Here is a 20,477-nt window from a genome sequence, read left to right as displayed (position 1 = left end):
ACCTATTTCTGTAGGACAGCTTGGGCAGGTTATATCCTATATTGAACACAGCATTTCTGATCCCATGTTCTTGCTCAGTCCCAGATCTTTCTAACTGAATTCTTTCTCTTGCTGAGGTACAGATGAAGAGGACAAGGCTGGAAGTACTGATGGCAAAACCTTGTAGATCATGAATAGTGTGAATCCTCAGTTGTGAAAAGAAATTAAATTGGTAAATGCTGAAAAGAAACAATGACAAGTCAGGCGAATGAAAATGAGGTAGAGTGGATGGTGCCTCTCTGTGGTGTTAGGTGGGTCAGAGAAGTGGCACTGTCACTTAGCTGGGTAGTGCTGCTCAGCCTGGTGGTTTTGCTAACTATTCTTAGAATGTTGTCTTTCCGAAGGAAAGGGAGCCTTAATGTCCTGAAATGCTTTAGGAGCAACAGCCCTGGAGCATCCAGTACCTATGGCAGGTCCAGCATGATCCACCAGTTGAGCAAAGCTTTGCTTCCCTGGAAGAGTTTGGCTAATGCAGCTGGGAAGAGGCCAATGTTAGAGAGAAAGAGAAAAGAAAACCACAAATCAGTTATCAGGAAGGCCCCAGTCTATCACCTGCTCCATGATCCCCACCTGACATCAAGGTGGTAGAACACTGGGCACCATGAGTGTACTTGTGCTTCAGGCAACGTCCCTCCCTGATGTCCCATTGATGATAAGGAAATAAAACAGCTGGGAAGAGGTGTCTTGAACACCTCTGCTTCCCCCTGGTTACTCTCCAGGCCAGTCAAGGGAGTGGTGGAGCTGGGGCTGGCAGCCCTTGGCCCTTGTATGAGGGAGACCGCGTTGTGTGGGGCATGAGCAGGCCAGGCTGGAGGAGGGATGAGATGAGAAGGTTTTTGCCTCCCACGGGACAGTGGAGTGACCCTGCAGCCCTCCCTGCCCCTGTGCCTTTGCTACCTTGGGTGAGGTGTGTTTGATGCTGGGGAGCACTGGATGCTCTCTCTGGTCCTTTGCCTCCTTCTTCTCAGGCTCAAGGCTGAGGTGCGGAGGCTCCGCACAAATCGGGCTAGCTCGGGCACGGCTGTGGCAGCACCGGGCCGCGTCGCCGCGGATGCCCGGGACGGTGTCCGGGCGAGCGCCGGGGGACGAGAGCGACGTGGAGGGAAGCAGAGAGTGTGCGGAGGGGCGCAGATAGGAGCGTGCGGAAAACGCGCACCCGGTCGGGGTGCGAGGTGCCGGCGCGCCGTGGTGCGGAGGGGTCAAGAGGTGCCGGAGCGTGCCGGGGATGCCGGCTGCGAGAGCAGACGGTTGCCGAGGGGTGGCGGGTGCGGAGTCTCGGGGTGCAGGATGCGGAGATGCCGGGCCGTGAGGTGTGGGATACCTGGCCGTGGGGTGCGGGATGCCGAGGTGCGGGATGTCGGGGTGCCCCGGCTGGTCCCACCCCTGCGCGGCGCTCCCCGCCCCGCGGCCCCGCTCCCCCGCCCTCCCTGACGTGTGGCGCTGGCAGCCCGGCCGGTTCCGCATTCCCGACCCCTCCCCGCAGCCCAGGGGCCGCTATATAACCGGGGCTGATGCAACCCACCCCGCCGCCTGCCACAGCCTGCGGGAGGCGCGCACCGGGGCGGCGGGCGGCGGCGGGCCAAGGCGCCCCGGCGGCGGCCGGCACCGACATCGGCACCCGGCGGGGCCCGGGGGTCGGGGCAGCGGCGGAGGCGGCGGGACTGAGCCTGCAGCCCGCGCCCGGCCCCTACGGCCGGGCCCCGCGGGCACCCCGGCAGCCCGGTCGCCCTGCACGGTGGGTATGGGCGCGGGCGGGGGACGGGCTGAGCGGGCCGGGACTGCGGCAGGGGGCGGGCGGCGGCGCGGGGCTCCGCGGGGGTGGCGGACAGCGGCGACGGGGGCTGGAGTGGGGGGCGCCCGGAGGAGCATCCCTTCTGCCGCGGCAGCGGGCAGGGTGCTGCTGTCCAGGCTGCCGGGCGCACCGCGGGGATGCCGGGAGACCCTCCACGGGGCGGGCACAGGCGCATGGGCGGCTCAGAGCAGGGCTGCTGCCCCCGCACCCGGCGACGCGCGGGGGCTGGGGGTGCCTGCCTCTGGGCTGCTGCTGCACTGAGGAGCTGCGGGGCGGCGGGGGCGGCCTCCCCCCGCTTTTCGGGCGCCCGCTGCCTCCGCTTCACCTGCCGGCTGGGCGCGCAGGTGAGGGGCGCGGACTCCCTGCGGCTGCCGGCCCGGGCCGGGCGGGCTGGTTGTCGCCAGCCGTGTCTCCAGCCCGGGAGGCCCGGGGAAGGAAAGGGGCCCTGGAGGTGCCCCCGCCGCGCGGTCCCAAGTCCGCTTTAGCAGTCAGGCATGGAGTTGAATGGAAGTTGCATTCTTTTGCACGCTCTGCTCCAGGAGGCACTTTTCTTTTTTCCATGGAAGGGAAATAGGTTTGAGAGCAAATTGGGGGAAAGGGAGAAATACCAGGGGAGCAAGAGCCACATTATGTTTCCATTTTCCTTTAATGAAGGCCCTGTGGAGGTGTATTTGAAAACACAGGGTCTCCTATGCCTTCAAGGAGGGTGAGAACACTGTGCTGGCTGGTTCCAGGGCCATATGCAGCGTATGGTGGCCAATGAAACAGGGCCTGGCTCGTTCTCTTGCTTGTCTTGGCAGCCTGCTCCATGGCTTGCATTACCAGCCCTGGAACACAACCACTGCCAAACTGTGAGTGTGTGTGCGTGTGTGTGTGCTTGGACTCCAAGAGCTCAGCAGAAGCAAATGCTTCTGCAGCTCAGACCAGGATTTTTTAGCTAGTTTTGGGAAAACTTGCATAAAAATCTGTGTCTGGAGACTCTTGACAGAGTCTGCCCTGGGAATTTGTTGCTAAAAGCTTGTGTGAGGGCATCTGTGAATGCTGGTCTTCGGAGTTCAGATTCTTAGTATGAGTCCTAGTGATTTAAAAATGCAAAAACCTGCCCATCTATGGGATGAGTGTATGGGTGCAGGAGCTGCCATCCACACCATTACTGGGTCATGCAGCAGTTGGTTGCCCCTGGTGTCTGGGGATTTAACAAAATCTGGTGAATTAGTGTGCAGGTTATTGCCTCTGCTTCCTCATTGAGATGCCTATGGATGCTTTCCCTGCATCTACACAGTCGAGTATTTCCCTCCTTACAGGACGCAAAGGTCTCTGTGCTACATTCCTTGCCAAGGAAGAGTAAATACTCCCTCAGACCTGTTGCCTCCTCCTGCCCTGTCCATCTGAGCAATGTGTCCAACTGCTCAAGGAGCACTGAGCATCTGTTCTGTGGTCTCCTTCCCTGTGCTACTGTTCACTACTCAGCTGCATTGCTGGGCCAGGTACTTGGCAGCATGCAATGACTTCAATGTGAAGCTGTAAGAGGCTCTTTTCACTGCAGTGGCTGTTCGTAGTGGGCCTGGCCCCAAGAGCAAGGGAGACAGAGCCATGGTGAGGCATGGGACCCCTTGCCAGCATGTGTGTGTGTCCTGCAGTGCCAGTGCAGCAAGGAGGGGACACTGCAAACCTGATGCCATCTGTCTTTGGCTGCATTTCTCAGTTGCTTGGACTGTCCAGAGTATCAATCCAAACATTGCAGGCTATTTTAACATGCAGCCGGAGAGCTGAAGGCCCCTGAGCTGAGCAGTGCTGTTGCAAACTAGCCAGAGCTGGTCTTTATATGGATTAGAGGTCTTTGTGGATGACTGGTATTTAAGACATAATTTTGAGGAGTTTGTGGGGGGTGTGGGGACTGTCATCTCTGAGGCCATCCTTGACCCCTGAGGGCAGAACTTTGTGCTGGAGCAGGATTTTCTTCTTGAAAAAGATTCTAGCCCTGACCACAAGTGGTTATGGAAGGTCCTGGGTAATTTCAACAACTCAGTTGTTAGGCTGCAGCTCAGACACTGAGGTTTTTCTCATACCATATTCCTTCCTTCTCAAGTCCCTTTGAGCTCCTTCAGGTATGAATAGGATAGCTTTTACCTTCCTGCTCTGTACTGCCGTCCAGTGGGTAGTGCAACCGCAATTAATTAATTGCAATCTTAATAATACTGTGATAATTAATGGCTTTTTTTTGCAGTTATTGCAATTAACTATCGCAGTAGGGGAGCCTTGCTATGGTAGGTGCTGTACAAAACCGTGCTGTCACAGGTTGCTTGTAAGTCAATCACTGCATTGCAGTGGTGGGAGCAGCTAAACTAGAGCTTTTTGCTGCCCTGTGAAGGTATGGAGGAAAATGCTCAGGGAGGAAGGGCTGTGAGCTGACTGCTTTGCTGATGGCAAAGGGAGATTATTTCTAAAGCTGAGGACTGGAGAATCAGTATCCCCCCTCCTCACAAAAGGGGCAAGAAGTCAAAGCATTAGACAGGCAGGTGTGGAGGCCTAATGGTGAGACTCAGTTGGACAAGGGGCTGCAAAATGGCATTTCTGCCAAGGAGATGCTGGCTGCTCTGGGCTGCCCCATATGCACCGTGTAGGAAGCTCTGAGCTTCCCTGATGGAGAAGAGGAAGGAGGGCAGCAGGGCTCTTTGCATTCCTGTTTTCAGAAAGCTTCTTATAGCCCTCTGTCTGTCAATGACTCTGATGTTCCTCCTGCCAGCTAGATGTGCAGGACTGAGCCAGAATGTTCCCACTCATGAAGTAGGTTTAGAATTCCACCTCCTGAGGAACAGTTCTTCATAGCTCCTTCTTCTGTTCAGCATTGTGGCCCCCCACTCACTCTGATCTGGGGGTGGGAGGTTACATGTATGGGTGTTCACAAACCCTGCAACTCTTCTCCCACCACATGGGGTTGCCTGTGGGAGGAAAGGAACAGCAAGAATGGCAGCTTAGATTGTCTGTGGGAAGGGCACAGATGTGTCTTTGAACCTGCAATCCTAGAACCTGGTTGTAGGAGCTGTCTCTCCCTCCTGGGAAGGAAATGGGGTGTGGAGGCACTACAGTGAGTAGTGACGTACTACAGTGTCTGCATTCTGAGGTGGTGTGCTCCACCTCAGTGCACTTGATAGGCCATGCTGTGACCATGCCTTTAACTGGCCTTTAAACAAAGGGGGATTTCTGTGATGCCATGAAACAGTAAGTAATGCTAGGTGCTCAGTAAGAGTGCCTTTTTTTGTGCACGTTTTTGTCCCAGGTGGTGTCACTGCAGCTTTTCAATATGCTATAGGTGGTGGGTTCCTTGGCATTAACAGGTTCAGCAACTGAATGAATGAATACACCGTGGCTGTTAAAGTCCATGTTTACCAGAGCTACTGCGTGGGGATCTGAAAAGACTGGTTACCCCCAAATAACTTTGATCACTATGGTGCTTGGCACTGGCCCTACAAGTTTCTGCTTTTAACAGTGCAAAGCAGAAGCAGCTAGACAGAAGATATGACTATAAGGTGCTACTCAAAATTAAATTCATCTAGAGCAGATAGAATTGTGTGGCAATGGGAGAGTATCATGTTTTGGATAGCAGAAGAAAGCTCTAATTGCACAGCAAGGTACTTGTGGCACTGGGAATATGAGGTAGTGTCTTTCTACCTCCATCTGTTCCCACTGGGGCCTGCACCTTAAAGTGGAAGTGGAATAAGGTCTGTAGGCTTCAGACCATCAGCACTCTGCAGTCTTCTCAGAAGAGTCCAGATGGAAAAAAACAAGTGGTTCAGAGCTTCAGAAAAAGAGTGGTAGCCAACTGCCCTGTCTTTGTTTAGGAAGTAACATTCTTGGTTCATGAGAAGTTGGGTATGTCAGGAAAGGGCTTTCATATAAATCATCCTTCTGCTCACAGCAGGAACTAGATAGATTCAATGTATGACATACAGACTGAGGTAGCTTGATAGCCAGGAGCTAAAAAAAAGTTTTAAAATGGCAATAAAGCAGAGTAGAATCTAAGTAACTAGAAGCTGGTAGCGCTGCTTCTGATCTCCAAATCAGAGTTATTGTTCCCTGTTGGCCAGGAGCAGATAAAAGGCCAGTTACTGTGTCTTGGGTGCTCCAAGACAGTACATACCAATGGCAATACTGTGCTAGGTGCTAACACACTGATGAAGAGTTCAAAGACTGCTTGTATGGTGGCTTACAGACTTCAGAAGTGCTCTGATGCGTGACAGCTGACAAGTAATGGCAGGCACCCAGGCTGAGCCTGGATTAGAGAATACCAGGCAAGCATGGCCTTTATTCTGCAGGCAGCATGGAGAAGGGCTGGTAGGACAGACTATGCCTTAGTGCAGTGCTTAACATGGGCAAAAGAGAAACATGCTGGTAGGTACAGAGTGTCAGAATCTGCTGGCTGGCATTATTAGATGCTAGACTGGCTCTGAGCATCAGAAGGGTACTTGGATCAACCATTATAAATGTCAGCACATGTGAAATAGCTTATGTTGTAAGAAACTGTGATTGTATTATAGACAGCAAAATTGAAAATAAGGCTGCACATAGCCTTCACTCTCACCAAGGAAGCTGACACCAAAGATATGGCAAGTTAAATTGAAGTGTGACTGTCAGAGCCTGCTTTGGGATGTCATGGTCGTCTCTGCAGGATGATGCTCGTGGTGCAACAGTAGAACTGCATTTGGCTTATAAAGAAACAAACGGCGCCTCTGGATACATCGGATGGTGGATACAAACTGAGGCAGTCTATGTGCAGGGAATTGAATGCATTATTTCAACACAGGTAGGCATTCCTGTGCCAGTTTTAGTCTGTGAGTAAGAATAGCAGTGAAGAGGTGGCAGGAGGGGTGTGAATACAGGCTAGCAAGTGAAGTACAAGCCCCCTGGGTTATATGAATTATGCCTATGCATGTTAGATTTATGCTGTAACTGCTGTGCAAACATAAACTTCTTTAAAAAAAACCAAACACAAACAAAGAGTCCCCTGAAAAAGCAGCAACCAAATCAGTATAAGGAAAAGAAAAAAACCTAACCCATTAAAAAAAAAAAAAAAAAGCCCAAGAACATGAAGATTAGAACTGCAGAAGAAAGAATAGAAGGGTATGTGGTGGCAGTGTCACTGAGGAAGCTGAACAACTGTATGGGACAGAAAGAACTTGGTAAAGCTTCTTCCCTCTAGGCTGTGGTTTCCAGAAGATAACAGACTCTGGCAGTAGGAGAAAAACTAAGAGTAATGGGTGCTGCCTTTAAGAAATATTAAATCAACCAGTGTCACAGACTGCTGACCATAAGGACATAATTGGGGAACAAAGCACTTGAATACATTAGGGAACACAAACACTTGAAACTGGTGGGAAAGATGCAGCAAAACCAAGGTGAGCAAAGAAAGCTGTACTGCTGTCAGCTTTTTGAGTATGAGACTACTGATAAAATAACTGAGTTTACTGAAGCCACAGGAAGAACAGTGCCAAAGCAAGGATGCAAAAGTTGCTGCAATTATCAGGAGAGTTTACAGACATTTCGGCAAGAGGTCAAGTCTTGTGTTACAGCATTTTAACCAGAATAAGGGAGTGTAGGGGCAAAGCTAAGGAAATAAAAGCTGAATTTTGACCTGTGAAATCATGTGTTGACCAGATTTTTGCTGCAAAGGTGGTTGCTGAACAGAGCAATGAATGGTATAAGGTACTCATCGTTGAACTGAAGTTGTAAGAAAGCTTTCTCTGTCTCCTAGTTAACTCTGGAGCATCTTGATGTCATGGCACAAAATGATGAATAGTGTTGGTGCAGAAGGCAGAGTTATGGTAAATGTAATCTCAAGAAGCTGGTGTCATGCTGATCCAATGGTCATATGCAAGATTCCCCTTGATGTGTTGCTATTGGCTTCATTATGTGAAAAAGCATAGCTGATACAATGCATACAAAGGAACTGGTTCAAATGTAGGACACCAGAAAGCTAGGTTTTACTGAAGACACGACATTTCCAAGCTTGTGTAAGGAGATGTTGAAAGACCACCTGGCATTGAGGGAAAAAGGCTGTGTTATTAATCAGTTCTGAAAAGAAAAAATAAATATAATAAGAATCGCAACTAAAGCACAGTGATAGAAAATGAATGAATACAGAGGTGGATTGGTTCATGTGCCTTAGAAATAGCAAATGCTGCAAGAGAATATCCAGAAAATAATTAAGAATTGGCAAGGCACCAGCTGTATGCACCCTATCCAGCAAGATGTGGCTGTTGAAGAGCTGCAACCTAAAGGTCAAACTCAGATCCTGAACTTTAAAGTTCTGCCCTACCATGTGAATGTGGTACCAATATGCTGGACCTATAGGTAGGCATGTCCATGTCTGCCAGGAGAACAGCTTTGGGAGGAAGACCGAAGCATTAAATAGAATTCCATACTCTGGCTTTTTTACATGGTCCAAGTACAACTTATCTCTGGCACTTACCAGAAAAGAATGGGAAAGTATCTGGAATTTGGGATGAAGAGAAGGTTGTGCTTACATTAGGAAGAAGCAAAGGAGTGGAACAAGCTTGGAGTTTGTTCAAATTTGAGTCCTTCCAATCAGCAGGAGTGACAGTGCCTGGGGCTGAGGGCCCTCAAGAACTGGAGAGATGATCTGTTACTGCACACCTGCTCTGCTGAGAGGGATGGCACCTCCTCATTCCTTTTTATTTCCATGGTTATAGCCCTGCTGGGAATGGTTATATTCCTCTCCAAGGCCTAACTCAGCTTGACTCTTGGCAGTTCTCAATGTGCTCCTGAGATTTCTGACCCCTGAGCAAGCTCTCACTTGTAGAAGACACTTGTCCCCCTTTCTACCTAGCTCTCAGCTCATCTTAATATGCAAGTTTATGGTTATCCAGGAGGCTTCTGGCACTTTGGTTTGATGAGCTTAAAATTTAGTTTACACTGATGCAGGTGTGATGTGGGCTTTGGCACTGTAGTTCCTGGATCTAGGATAAATTTTTAGAGCATATTGGATACCGGGCCAGCCCCTTCACTCTGACCTGTGTTGTGTGTTACACTGGTATAGAGGCTATTTCAAGGCATATTAAGCTACCAGATCAAAGATGCAAAAGGAGAAAATGTGCTGGAGAAAACACAGTGTTTTCTCAAATCTTTAGCCACTTGTCCCCAGGGACCTGCCCCAGGCTCAGGAGTGCATGGGGGAGGGTACTGAGGTTGTCCCCCAGTCTGAAGAATGGATTTCTCCTTGCCCCTTATTTCATAAATTGCAGTGACCCTATATTCAGTCTGCCTGAGGACCTGGACTGTCTAGCCTGGGTGCTGTCAACTGCATGTCATGATGAAAGACGATTAAGCACAGCATCGCCAGCCATGGATGCTGTGCTTAATCCATAAGTCAAGGGAGTCAAGGGAGGGGATTGTCCTGCTCTGCTCCACACGTGCAGCCTCACCTTGAATTCTGTGGGCAGTTTTGGGCACCACAATAGAGAAGAGAGATGAAGCCATTAGAGGGCATCCAAAGGAGGGCCATGAGGATGGTGAAGGGCCTGGAGGGGAAACCGCATGAGGTGTGGCTGAGGTCACTTGGTCTGTTCAGCCTGGAGAAGAAGAGACTGAGGGAAGATCTCATGGCAGTTACAGCTTCCCTGTGAGGGGAAGAGGAGGGGCAGGTGCTCTTGTGATCAGTGACAGGACTTGAAGAAATAGCATGAAGCTGAGGCAGGGGATATCAGAAAAAGGTTTTTCATCCAGATGTTGGTTGGGCAGTGGAACAGGCTCCCCAAGGAAGTGGTCACAGAACCAAGCCTGACAGAGTTCAGTAAGTGTCTGGACAACAGCCTAAGGCACATGGTGTGACTCTTGGGCTATCCTGTGCAGTGTCAGGAGCTGGACTCGATGATCCTGATGATCTCTCCAACTCAGCATATTCTATGATTCTATGAATAAATTAAAACCAAGAACCAAAGCATTCTGGTCCTCCAAGTCCAGAATGGATTTTGGCATCCAGTGCTGGGTTCAAGTCAATTCTCATCCTGAAGCCTGTGAAAGGCTGGGTCAGGGCCCAAATCAGTCTGTGAGAGACTTCAAGTGGATGCTCATATACTTTTGCTACTGATTATTTTTCTATTTTATTTTTTAAATTTTGATGTAAGCTGTTCAGGTTGGGGATGGACATCTGTGGGATTGCTGGTGAGGGCTGTGCTACTGTTGGCAGGTGTGTTCCCCAGTGCCACAGCATGTCACCTTGGTGGCAGCACCAGGAAAATGGCCAGCTCTGCAGTGTATACAGCTGTCCCAAAATGGTAGACTGGATTTAACTCCATACAGCTCTGTCTTGTGGCAGGGGGTCCTGGGAAGAACCTCTAGATTCACCTCCCCTTTGTCATGCCACTCATTGACCCGGTGCCATCCTGCTGGAGAGGGACGATCTCTGAGGAAGGTGGTGGGGATTTAGCCACACTCCCTAAATAACTTGTGTTTTCCTGTCTGGAGTGCAGCCTAAGGGTGTGATGGTACTTATTTCTGGAGGGGTGAAGCATCTTAGCCATGTGTGGGCCTGAGAGGAAAGGGGAGGGAGGTAGCATGCAGCATCAGAGCCCAGCTACATTGGGCATCTCTGGGCACCTTACAAGCTGTTGGGGCAGATCCCGGTACAAGATGTCAGTACAAGATTCCACTGCAGATGTGGAATTACATTTTTCTAGTTTAGAGATCTCTGCGGAAGAATTAATACTTCGCATCAGTTTAAGTCCTTGCAGTCTCAAGGAGCTGACCTGTAGTCTTTTCTGAGGTCAAGTATTGTTACCAAGTATTTTCTCTTTCTTTTCTTTCACCAAATGGGCAGGAGTCCATTTCATCAGGTAGTATCTCTTCTCTTGGGAAGTTACTTGTCTGTCTTTCCTGTCTTCTCTTCAGGCTTTAATGACCTTATGCAGATCACCTCCTCTCTGCCCAGCTTCCCCTCCCCACAGCAGTGCTCCCAGCACTGCTGAGCACTGGCTTGCTCTTCCCTTTCTGGTCTCCTAAAGGATGACTGGAGCAGAGGGCTTGATTCCTGCTTGCCACCTCTTTGTGGTTTCTGTCCTGCTGCATCTGCTTTCCCTGCTCTTTCCCAAGTCTTCTTGGTCACAGCTGAGCAAACCCTGCCAGGGGACATCTCATGCTGACACTTGGATCTCTTCATTGGCAGATTAGACTGTATGACAGCTCACAGCTCACTGCAGCTTGTAGACACTCTCTGCTGCAAATCATTCTGTCTGTCACACCAATACAGCTTGCACAGCACTCATGCTGGATGCTGTAGAACTTGAATTAGCCTCTCTGCCCTTGACTAGCCTCTATGCTTGTTTTTCCTTTCCTTCTACTGCTTATCTCTGCTTCCTTCACATTAACAAATATACTAAATAATCTCATGGGTAAAGAGATGTGCCAGTGCCAAGAAATCCTTAACTTCTCAGTTTGTCATGATTAACCCTGTTCAGCCTGCTCCCACTGACTCCACCTGAGCAGGGCAGTTGGAGCAGGCAATCTCCAGAGATCCCTTCCAGCCTCAGCTGTTCTGTGATTCGGTGATCCAGCAGTTTTATCTCACATGCAGCTTTACTCAAGTCTTCAGCCTGGTACTGACATAGATTTGTCTCCCCGGGATGGCAAGTGCTGAGCAGCTGTGGCAGCCGGCTTGGCCGTGTGTGTGTGTGTGTGTGTGTGTGTGTGTGAGTCTGCACAACTGTACTGCCTGGGCCAAAAGTCTGTATCGCTTGTTGCCTGGTCTCTGAGCAGATGAGAGTAGATGCTTTGTAAAGAGCAGGGCAAATGCATGTTATTCCTCATTTAATGCTCCTCCTTTCTCTGACACTTGGTGCTCCTAGAGCCTCCATGAGTTTCCCCAGCTCTTTGTTGAATCCTGCCTTCTGACTGTCTCTTGTGGTTGCAGAAAGCTGCACATTGAGATTTTGGGTCTGCTCCTTTAGTCTGTTTCTCTCTTGACATTGCTGGTTGTTATCCCTGCTGTCTTGGGGCCTCCTGCACAGGGGCAGAATGGGGTGGATGCCTGGAGGCTCCTACAGTGTTCTGGGACTTCTCTGGATGGGCAGAGCAAGGAGAGTAGTGCACATACACTGGGACATGTGGTTGAGTTGAAGAAGAGGGGCAAATGGCTGTGTGGACAGAAGTTGACTCTGGATGTTGTAAGTAGGTAACTTGTGTGTGTCCCAGGCCAGTTACACACCAGGGATGTACCTGCATTGCAGCCAACAACCATCAGCTTCAATGGCTTTTGGACTGATGTAACAGCTCCAGCTCTATGGACTTCCCATTTTAGGTTTAATTTTATTATATCTTTGCTGCTTGTTCTTCATACTTATTGATAACTCCCTTTCACCTCCCTATAAGTGACTTGCTGAAGTTTCCCCTGATCCAATACTCACTTTTTCTCTTTCATAACAGAAGAGGTCGTTTGAACCTTGAACCATTTCCCTTCCTCTCCAACCTTTGTTTCCTCATGTCTGTGCTGAGAGATGTTTGTACAGTGGCAGGTTTTTTTCCTTGCAGTTTTGTCTGTGCTCTTCGTGTGTTGTGTTTTAGCCCTGACCACTGGCTGAGCCTCCCCAGAAGGAATCCAGCCTAGGGCGTATTATGGTGCTATTTTTGCCATTTTGTTCTTGTACTAATAATCCACACATTAATTAATCAAAATTCTGCTAAAAGCAAACCTTGATCAGCTGTACTCCAGAGAAAGGTGTCCATGGGATCACATCACTGTCATTGCAACCAGCTCCTGTTCTTCTGGTGCTTTGCCTCTCAGGTCTCTTCCCTTCCTGATCTACACCCCAGTAGCCTATTCTTCCTGGCAGGATTCATATATTTTGGTTTCTGTAATACAGATTCTACTTATTTTCTGCCTTTGCCCTTCCTGGGGGAGAATGTCTGCCTTCCTAGATTCATACCCCTGTAGGTGATGGGACTGTAGCATGAGTTTGTCCTGTGCTGTGTCCTGAGACCCTGTAACTGGGTTGTAATGGGATGTCTCTGTCCCCCTCCAGCCTATGAAGCTGTTTCCCCTGCTATGATGCCAGGGCAGATCCCCGACCCGTCCCTGACGGCTGGTGCGCTGCCTGGGCTCGGCCCCTTGACAGGACTGCCTGGCACAGCCCTGACTGCTGAGGAGCTGAAGTGCGCTGACATCCGCAACATCGGGGCCATGATCTCACCACTCCAGTTCCTGGAGGTGAAGCTTGGGAAGAGACCCCAGCCTGTCAAAAGTGAGGTGAGTCTTGGAGGCTGCTGGCTGCAGGTGGCCCTGCAGGGCTGTTGTCTGCATTTGCCTGGGTTTCCCTCCTGCCTGTGCTTGGCTGTCATAGCAGGGTGGCCAGCAGCGTGTTTTATAAGCTCCCTGTTTGGTGATGTGCATGCATGTTGGCAGCTGCTCCACTAGCTGCCTCTTCTCCCTGCCTGATTTCCTGTCCCTGGCTGGCAGTGGTAGTCTCAGCGTCCCAGGCCTGACTGGTCCAATGCAGCAATTGGCAGTCATCTGAACTCAAAACCTGCAGTGGCGTGGGGTCTGGTGCAACCAACATGTCCCTAGGTTGGGGCATGCAGCCAGAGTAGAAGTCACACAGCCTGTCACCCATGTCAACAAGCCCTTGGTGCTTCTGGCATTGGTGTTGCCTCTCCAGCAGGAATGGGGTGCGTGGACAAGCGTGTGGAGCAGTGACTCAGCCTGTGCCACAGGCGCTGCTGGCTGGGAGCTGCCCCTGCCCCATTGCTTGGGGTGGGCCCTGGCTTCACCTCGAGTTTCCTGGGATGGGGAAGGTGGGTAGTTTCTGCTCGGTGCCACAGGCTGCCATGTCAGAACCAGGCTGAAGGGACTAGGGAGATGCTTGGACAGTGTTTTCCTTATGTCCCATGTGTTCGTTGTCCAGTCTTTGGCTCTGGCTGAACTGGTGGTGAGCGTTTGCACCTCCTACAGCCTGCAGATGGAGCTGGGAACCCACCGTTTCAGAGGTGCCATGTTGGTGAAGGTGCTGGCTGATGTTAGAAGGTCCAATAAACAGCCTTCTGAACAGAGCATTTGCTGTGTGAGGTTATGTCAGATGATGCCATATGAGGATGGGATGATGTGTGTTTCTGGCAGTGTGAGCAAAGAGGTGCTGGATGATGTGAAAAGCTGCCTGTGATGAGCTGTGAGCTGAAGGAAGTAAAATAGGAGTTCTAGGGGGCAACCTGCTCTCCAAATGGTGCTGACACTTAATTTAGCCCAATTTTTTGGCAGAAGCTCAGCAGCAGCCAGGTCCACGTGTGCAGACCATCCCTGTTCTTTCCCCCCAGCTGTCTGAGGTGGACTCCTGTGGGTAGAACTCGTATGACGTAGTTCATCTGATCACCCTGCACAGGAGCTCTGTGCCCAAGAGAGTGTCCAGTCAGCTTGTGCAGCCTGGAGGTGGCCTGGGAAGGACTGGACAGCAGTGGGAAGAGCTGAGGCTAGGTTACTCTGGGAGGCCATTGTAAGGCCCTGGGGGATGCTAATGGCTTTTGTTCCTCTATGGGCAAAGCAGTCATGGATTTGCAGCTGAAGCCAAATTCTCTTCCAAGCTCTTGGCCTGGGTATTAATGCAGCAAATGATCTGCAGTGCCTGCCTTGCTTCATGGGTTGAGGAGGAAAGAGGGTGACTTTGTGGCTATGCTGTCTTCCCAGGTCCAGCTCCTTTCCTGAGGCATTTTGGGCACCTCTGAGCTGGGCCTGCAACCGCTGCTTTTGTTTTTTGTGGGCATGGATATATGATGTCACTGGCATCTGTGTAACAGGGACAGGGCAGTTCTGCCCCACAGCAGGTACTGGAATTGCTGAGTGTCCTCTGAGCCAGCTGTTGAAGCACCATGTAGAGGAAAGAAGAGAAAACCCACTGACAGCCCTTGCATGGCTACCTTCCATGCAGCTGGTTCCTCCCCTGCATGGCCTATGAAGCTGAGGAGTTGAAGACAGCAAATGGAGCTGCCCTTGGCAAGGCTTTGCAGCAAAAGCCTGAGGGAGCTGAAGCAGTAGCTGCTTATCCCATGAGTAGCCAAGAAGCTGCCCACGCACAGTTTTGCAATGCAGCCTGCAGCTGCTTTCCTCTTGCAGGGTGCTGGAGCCCAGGAATGCTGGGTGCTGGCGTGCCACTCTCTAGTGCCTGGGAGGACAGGCTGCTTGACACGAGCCTGGGCAAGGCAGCTCTCTGCTCTGCTGAGGGCACCAGCATCTCGTGGCGTTGGGGTGTTTGTGCCTGGGAGGACACACAAAACCCACCCAGGGGGTGTCGTGTGCCAGTTTCTCTTCAGGGTGATGGACAGCCCCACTGGGAAAGCTGCTCTCCTCTTGGAGAGGTGTAGACAGATGCTGCTGGGCTCCTCCACCACTGAATCCCACTTGGGGTGGTCCCTTTGGGACTGAGCCCTGCCCCTCAGGCAGATGATCACCTCAGTCTCTGAGGCTGCTGACTGAAGCAGTTCAGGAGGCATTCCCACAGGGACTTCTACCCACAGGGATCCCCTGAAGATCAACTGCTGGGACATGCTTTTGGGTGGTACATCATCACTGTCCCTCAATTTGCCTCTGAATAACATCCTAACCCTCAGCACCAGGGCCATGTCACCTTTTTGAACTGAAATCAAGCAGAAGCAGATGGGGAAAACCTACTGTCTTGAAGAAGATAAATTTTCTGCCTTGAAAATTTGTGGATTCCTCATACCTGGAAGTGTTCAAGAGCAAGCTGGACGGGGCTTTCATCAACTGCTTTACTGGAAGATGTCCCTGCCTGTGGCAGGGGGGTTGGAACTAGGTGATCTTTAAGATCTCGTCCAAACCTTTCTATATTTCTGTGAAACTACAGGAGCTGTGGTCAAAAAGCAGAACCAAGGATTCAAGCTTCTTCTATCTGTGTTGAGCCACCTTCCTTGGGCATCTGTATTCCATCTAAAGGACACAGACCTTTGCTGGGCCCTCTGTGGGGTGGAGGCAGGGTCAGAGACAGGTCATTTATTCTGTAATTCTAGTTGAATGGACCAACAGGGCATGGAAATGTCAGGCAGTTCCCAGGGCTGGTGCAGTTGCTGGTTGCTCTTCCAGTTGCTGTTCCGCCCCGAGATGTACTTTTGAAGCCAAGTTTGGGGGTGTTTTTTGAGCTTTGGAGCTGTGAGCATGTGACCTCTATGCATCTTCCTAGTAATCCTGGAACTAAAAGACCAAGAAGTTGTCTTAGGGGTAGGTGAGTAGTTGGTAAATGTGCATATGGGAATTACATCTATCCTGATGTCCACCTCCTCTTAATTTCTGTCAGGGAATTTTGTAAGAGCTGGCAGCAGTATGTAGAGTTAGTGCCTTCCAGATTACTTCTGCTAACCTGTCAGATCTAATTTATGTGGGTGCATTGTGAGCTGTCTGTTTCTGACTAGACTTGAGGGTATCAGTGCAGTTCCCATCCTAGTTCTCCCAAGTGTGGTACATTGGTGCCCCATGACACTGCCTTGTCAAAAGAATGGTGTCAGCCTGGCATTATGGAAGTCTGTGCCTAACTTGTGCTGGCTTTGCTTAATATTTTAGCCCCAGCTGAAATAGCAACTGTGGTATAATGCTTGCAAAGTAAGGTAGAAAAGATGCAAAACTGTTAGTGCTATAAAGCTTGGACATTGCCTTCTACAGCGCACTGTGCTGTGTATTGGATGTGCAGCTTACTTAAGCTACCCCCTCACCCTACCTTTGCTGAGTCCATGTTTCATCCAGTCCTTGTTCATCACACTGGGATGTTTTAATTAGTGGGTTTTGGACTTGGTGACTGTTAGCAGTGTGCACAGTCTACTGTGGATGATGGCACCTGCAGCCTTCATTACCATCAGGCACTGCTGGTGTGTCTGCATGTGGGGTGATCTTGTGGCCACTGGGTATCAGTCAATAGGAATGAGGCAGTTCAGTCTGACACCTCGAATTTCAGAGACCCAGGCCAAATGTAGATGAAGGCACTGGGGACCTTTTCTTCTCTATCTATGCTACAAAGTATAACCTGACTTCACAGGGCTTTCCAGCACTCATTTTTTTCTTGAAGGAGCTAGTTTGGGTTCTTGGATGTAGGCATTCCATGGGCCATTTACACAGGCTTTGCAGCATATATCCGTAAATACTTTGATTATGGTTTTCTAACCCATAGGGCCTATTGGCTTGGCCTGCGTGGTTTGAGTCAAAGAGCACAGAGAACTGAGTCATGGCAAACAGCGCAGGTACTGCTGTGTCCTGCCTCCTTACAGGGGATGCAGGACCTGTCCCCGCCTTACTGTGGTGGCCCTGTGACTCAGACGGTGCTGAAGCTGCAGCAGACAGTCCCAGATACTGGAATGGGGCAGGCCCAGCTGGGGTATCTTCTGGGTTTTTTCTGCCTTTTGTGTGTATGATGCTTTCAATGTCTGTGCTCTCAGAGCTGAGTCTGTAGATGTCTGTGTGACAAACCACCCCTGTTTCTGGGAGGGGTCTCTGTTCTCTATCTCTTCCCTCTCTCAGGGAGGAAGCAGCCCTGTGAAGGGTTGTCTGTTCCCTACCAGCCATGTCTTCAGCTGTGGGTACAGGTCTCCCTCTCTGTGTTCCCACAAAGGGGAGGTAGAGGCTGTAGCAGCAGCATACCTGGTTCCAGCGAGGATTAAGTCATGTTGCTGGTGGCCCGTGACCAGGTGGCTGCCACATTGCCCTGCCGTGGGTGGGGCTGCTACATGCTTTCCCCTACCTCCTGCCTCAACCCACACCTGCTGGCTCTGATCTGGGTTTCTCTGTCTTACTGTAGCTGGATGAGGAAGAAGAGAGGAGGAAAAGGCGCCGGGAGAAAAACAAAGTAGCAGCAGCACGATGTCGTAACAAGAAGAAGGAGAGGACGGAGTTCCTGCAACGGGTGGGTGCCCCAGTCTGTCCCAGGGCACAGCAGAGACCTCCCTAGAACAGTGCTCCAGCTGCAGGCAACATTGCCTCCTAAACTGCCCCTCTGCCACCCCTTGCTCCAGTGCCTTTATTTGGGAAAATACAGCCCCTGTTTTTTGTAAGGCTGTGAAGGTGGTGGCCATGTACATGCCCACGCAGAGCTTACCCATGGTACCGGGGCTGGAGAGGGCTGGAGGCTGGCTCCGGGCTTGCGGTGAGAGAGGAATGATAATGTCTCTGCCTCAGTTCTGGAGCAGGAACACCCATATGAGTGTGGCACAGGACAGGGGCTGGCAGTGTGCTGGCCCCTTGACTAAAGCCCTAAAGATTTTCCCACTCAGAGGCCAGATGCCCACTCCACCTCTAACCCCAGGGCAGAAAACTGTCACAGCACCTTGCTGTTTTTCTGCAAACAGTGGTGAGACATGGGCAGATGCCACAACATGGCAAAGAGTCATTTCACAAGGGCAGATGCTTACAGATGGGCTGGGTGAAAACTTAAACATGGGTTTGTTCCCAAACACCTTACCAGACCACGGAAAGCAGCCAGGCACAGGTTTTGCTGGGGTGTGGCAGACCTGCCCCAGGTGGTGGCTGTGTATTTCTGTGTGATGGCACTAAATGCCAAGCACAAGGCAGCAGGGCTGGGGATGAACTTCCTGGAGGGATGTGGCAGGTCTTCAGCCTGTTCCCCTGCTGCAGGGGCTGAGGGACAGCACTGGGCAGAGGTGGCATGTTGGCCAAATTGTTTCTTGCATCTTGTCCTGCTAGATGAAATCACATGCAGTTGTGTTTCTGTCCTGCTAGGAGTCTGAGCGTCTAGAGCTCATGAATGCTGAGCTGAAGGCCCAGATAGAAGAGCTGAAACAGGAGAGGCAGCAGCTCATCCTGATGCTGAACCGGCATCGTCCCACCTGCATCGTGCGGACAGACAGCATCAAGACGCCTGAGAGCGAAGCCAACCCACTGCTGGAGCAGCTAGAGAAGAAGTGAAGGTGGCACAGGGCCAGGAGGAGGAGACAGTGGCACAGGGTCTTCCAGGGTCTCTAATGTATGTACTGTATGAAGAACTGTGCACCCAGGCCTGGTGCAGCCAGGACCCAGTGGGCTTCCTTGGGAACTATGGACCAAACATGGGAACAGAGAAGATCAGGAACCTGCCAGCCATGTATTCTGAGGCTGAACCTGGGAGCAGGGCTGGTGGTACCAGTGAGGGCAACCTCCCCGTGATACGTCACAGCCCTTCAGCCAGCTCTCAGCCCTGGGACCCGCAAAGCCACAGCGTATCCTGCAAGGAGCGCGCAGCCCGTGGGTAGCAGGGGCTGCAGGCTGAGGAGTGGCAGCTGGGCAGTGCCCAACAGCACCCTGCCCAGAGGCTGCCACTGCTCCTGGCACACGCTCCGGAGGGAAACCCAAACCCAAGAACCACAAACACTTGATGCAGCCCCATCTGGTGGGCAGGCCTGTCGGGGCTTGGTGGCGCAGGCGCCCCCCACAAGCACACTCAGTATAATGTTTACAGCCCAGCTGTCCGTGTCGGCCGTGCTTTTGAATGCACATTTTTACACTTTTTTAAAGTATTTTTTACAAAGTTTTTATACAGTGATCTCTATATGGATTTATATAATCACTAGATGTGATCCCATAGAAATGTATGTTATAATGGTCTGTTTGTTACAAACACATATGCCACAGTTATCTCCATTGTGTTACTTGTCTGGTAGCATCCAGCTCCTTTCCTGGCATGCTGGGAAGGGGGTCCAAGCTGCCCTCTGCAGTGGTGTCGCTACCCTGTCCATCCATGTATGTCCTTCATAATACTCAGTTCTGTATCTCTCAGTAAATGTTACCTTTGCGTACTCTGTCCTCCTGTAGCTCTGTTTGGGTCAGCACTGTGGCAGCATCTGCCAGGGCTGAACAGGCCAGGTGTGTTCCTGGCTGAGTGGCACAGTGGAGCACATCCCAGAGCTGATTTTGATGATTGTGTTAGCAGCTGTGGACCAGGAGAATTCATCCTAGAAAGCTGGGAGCCTTGGAGGTAGCTCTGACTATTGTCAAGCAAGAAGTAGCTCAGTGCCGCACCAAAGAGGATAGGTAGGCATGGCTTGCCACTTGGAAAGGTGGAGGGAGACCATATCATCCTTAACTAGTTCTTTGTGTTTCAGTCCCAAATACAGCAGTTTGAACTCATTGCAGGGATGAGAAAGAGACAGGGGAGCTGTCACAATGTCCTTGTACTGGTGATCCCTTTATGTGCCTTTGTGCTTCCTTCTGCCTGGACTGTGGAGTTCATGGCTCAGATCTGACCCATTCCTCAGCTGCTGTCAGGAGCCAATCTTCATTCTTTGAAAAATGTGATACCTCGGCCTTTCATTAAGCTCTGCTGAAAAGATGCAGAGCATGTGCTGGGCCTCCTTATCTTTTCTCTTTATTTCCCTCTGCAAAGTGTACATGGTAATAAATTCCCTCTTTGGTGGTCAGTGGGAGCTCCCTGTGGATACCAGATGATCCAGGCATCTTGTCCACAGGAATCTTGTACTTTTTGCTCACCTGGAGAGCCTGTGTGCTCATCTCTACTCAGGAGGCCTCTCTCTCACCTGCTACATGGCTTCCAGCAGCACTGGCAGTGCTGTGGGTGCAAGCAGTGGGCTTTCTCTGGCAAATAGCCACATTGCAGTAAAGATTTCTTCTATGAAAACAGAAGAGGTTTGGAAGATAAAT

The 20,477-nt window shown here is 50.9% G+C and overlaps 1 protein-coding gene across 1 annotated transcript; it reads left to right on the top strand.

Moving 5' to 3' along the window:
• The first annotated feature begins 1,642 nt into the window (after positions 1-1,642).
• JDP2 (Jun dimerization protein 2) lies at positions 1,643-19,615 on the top strand. The gene is made up of 4 exons (XM_068192806.1): positions 1,643-1,774; positions 12,865-13,088; positions 17,626-17,730; positions 18,564-19,615. Exons 2-4 carry the CDS (start codon positions 12,888-12,890, stop codon positions 18,747-18,749), a joined length of 492 nt encoding a protein of 163 aa, XP_068048907.1. The 5' UTR covers positions 1,643-1,774; positions 12,865-12,887; the 3' UTR covers positions 18,750-19,615.
• Positions 19,616-20,477: the final 862 nt, after the last annotated feature.

This window comes from Anomalospiza imberbis, chromosome 6 (assembly GCF_031753505.1).
Source record: "Anomalospiza imberbis isolate Cuckoo-Finch-1a 21T00152 chromosome 6, ASM3175350v1, whole genome shotgun sequence".
NCBI lineage: Eukaryota > Metazoa > Chordata > Aves > Passeriformes > Viduidae > Anomalospiza > Anomalospiza imberbis.
The sequence above is the reverse complement of the archived record's forward strand: the minus strand, read 5'-3'. Positions and strand labels throughout refer to the sequence as shown.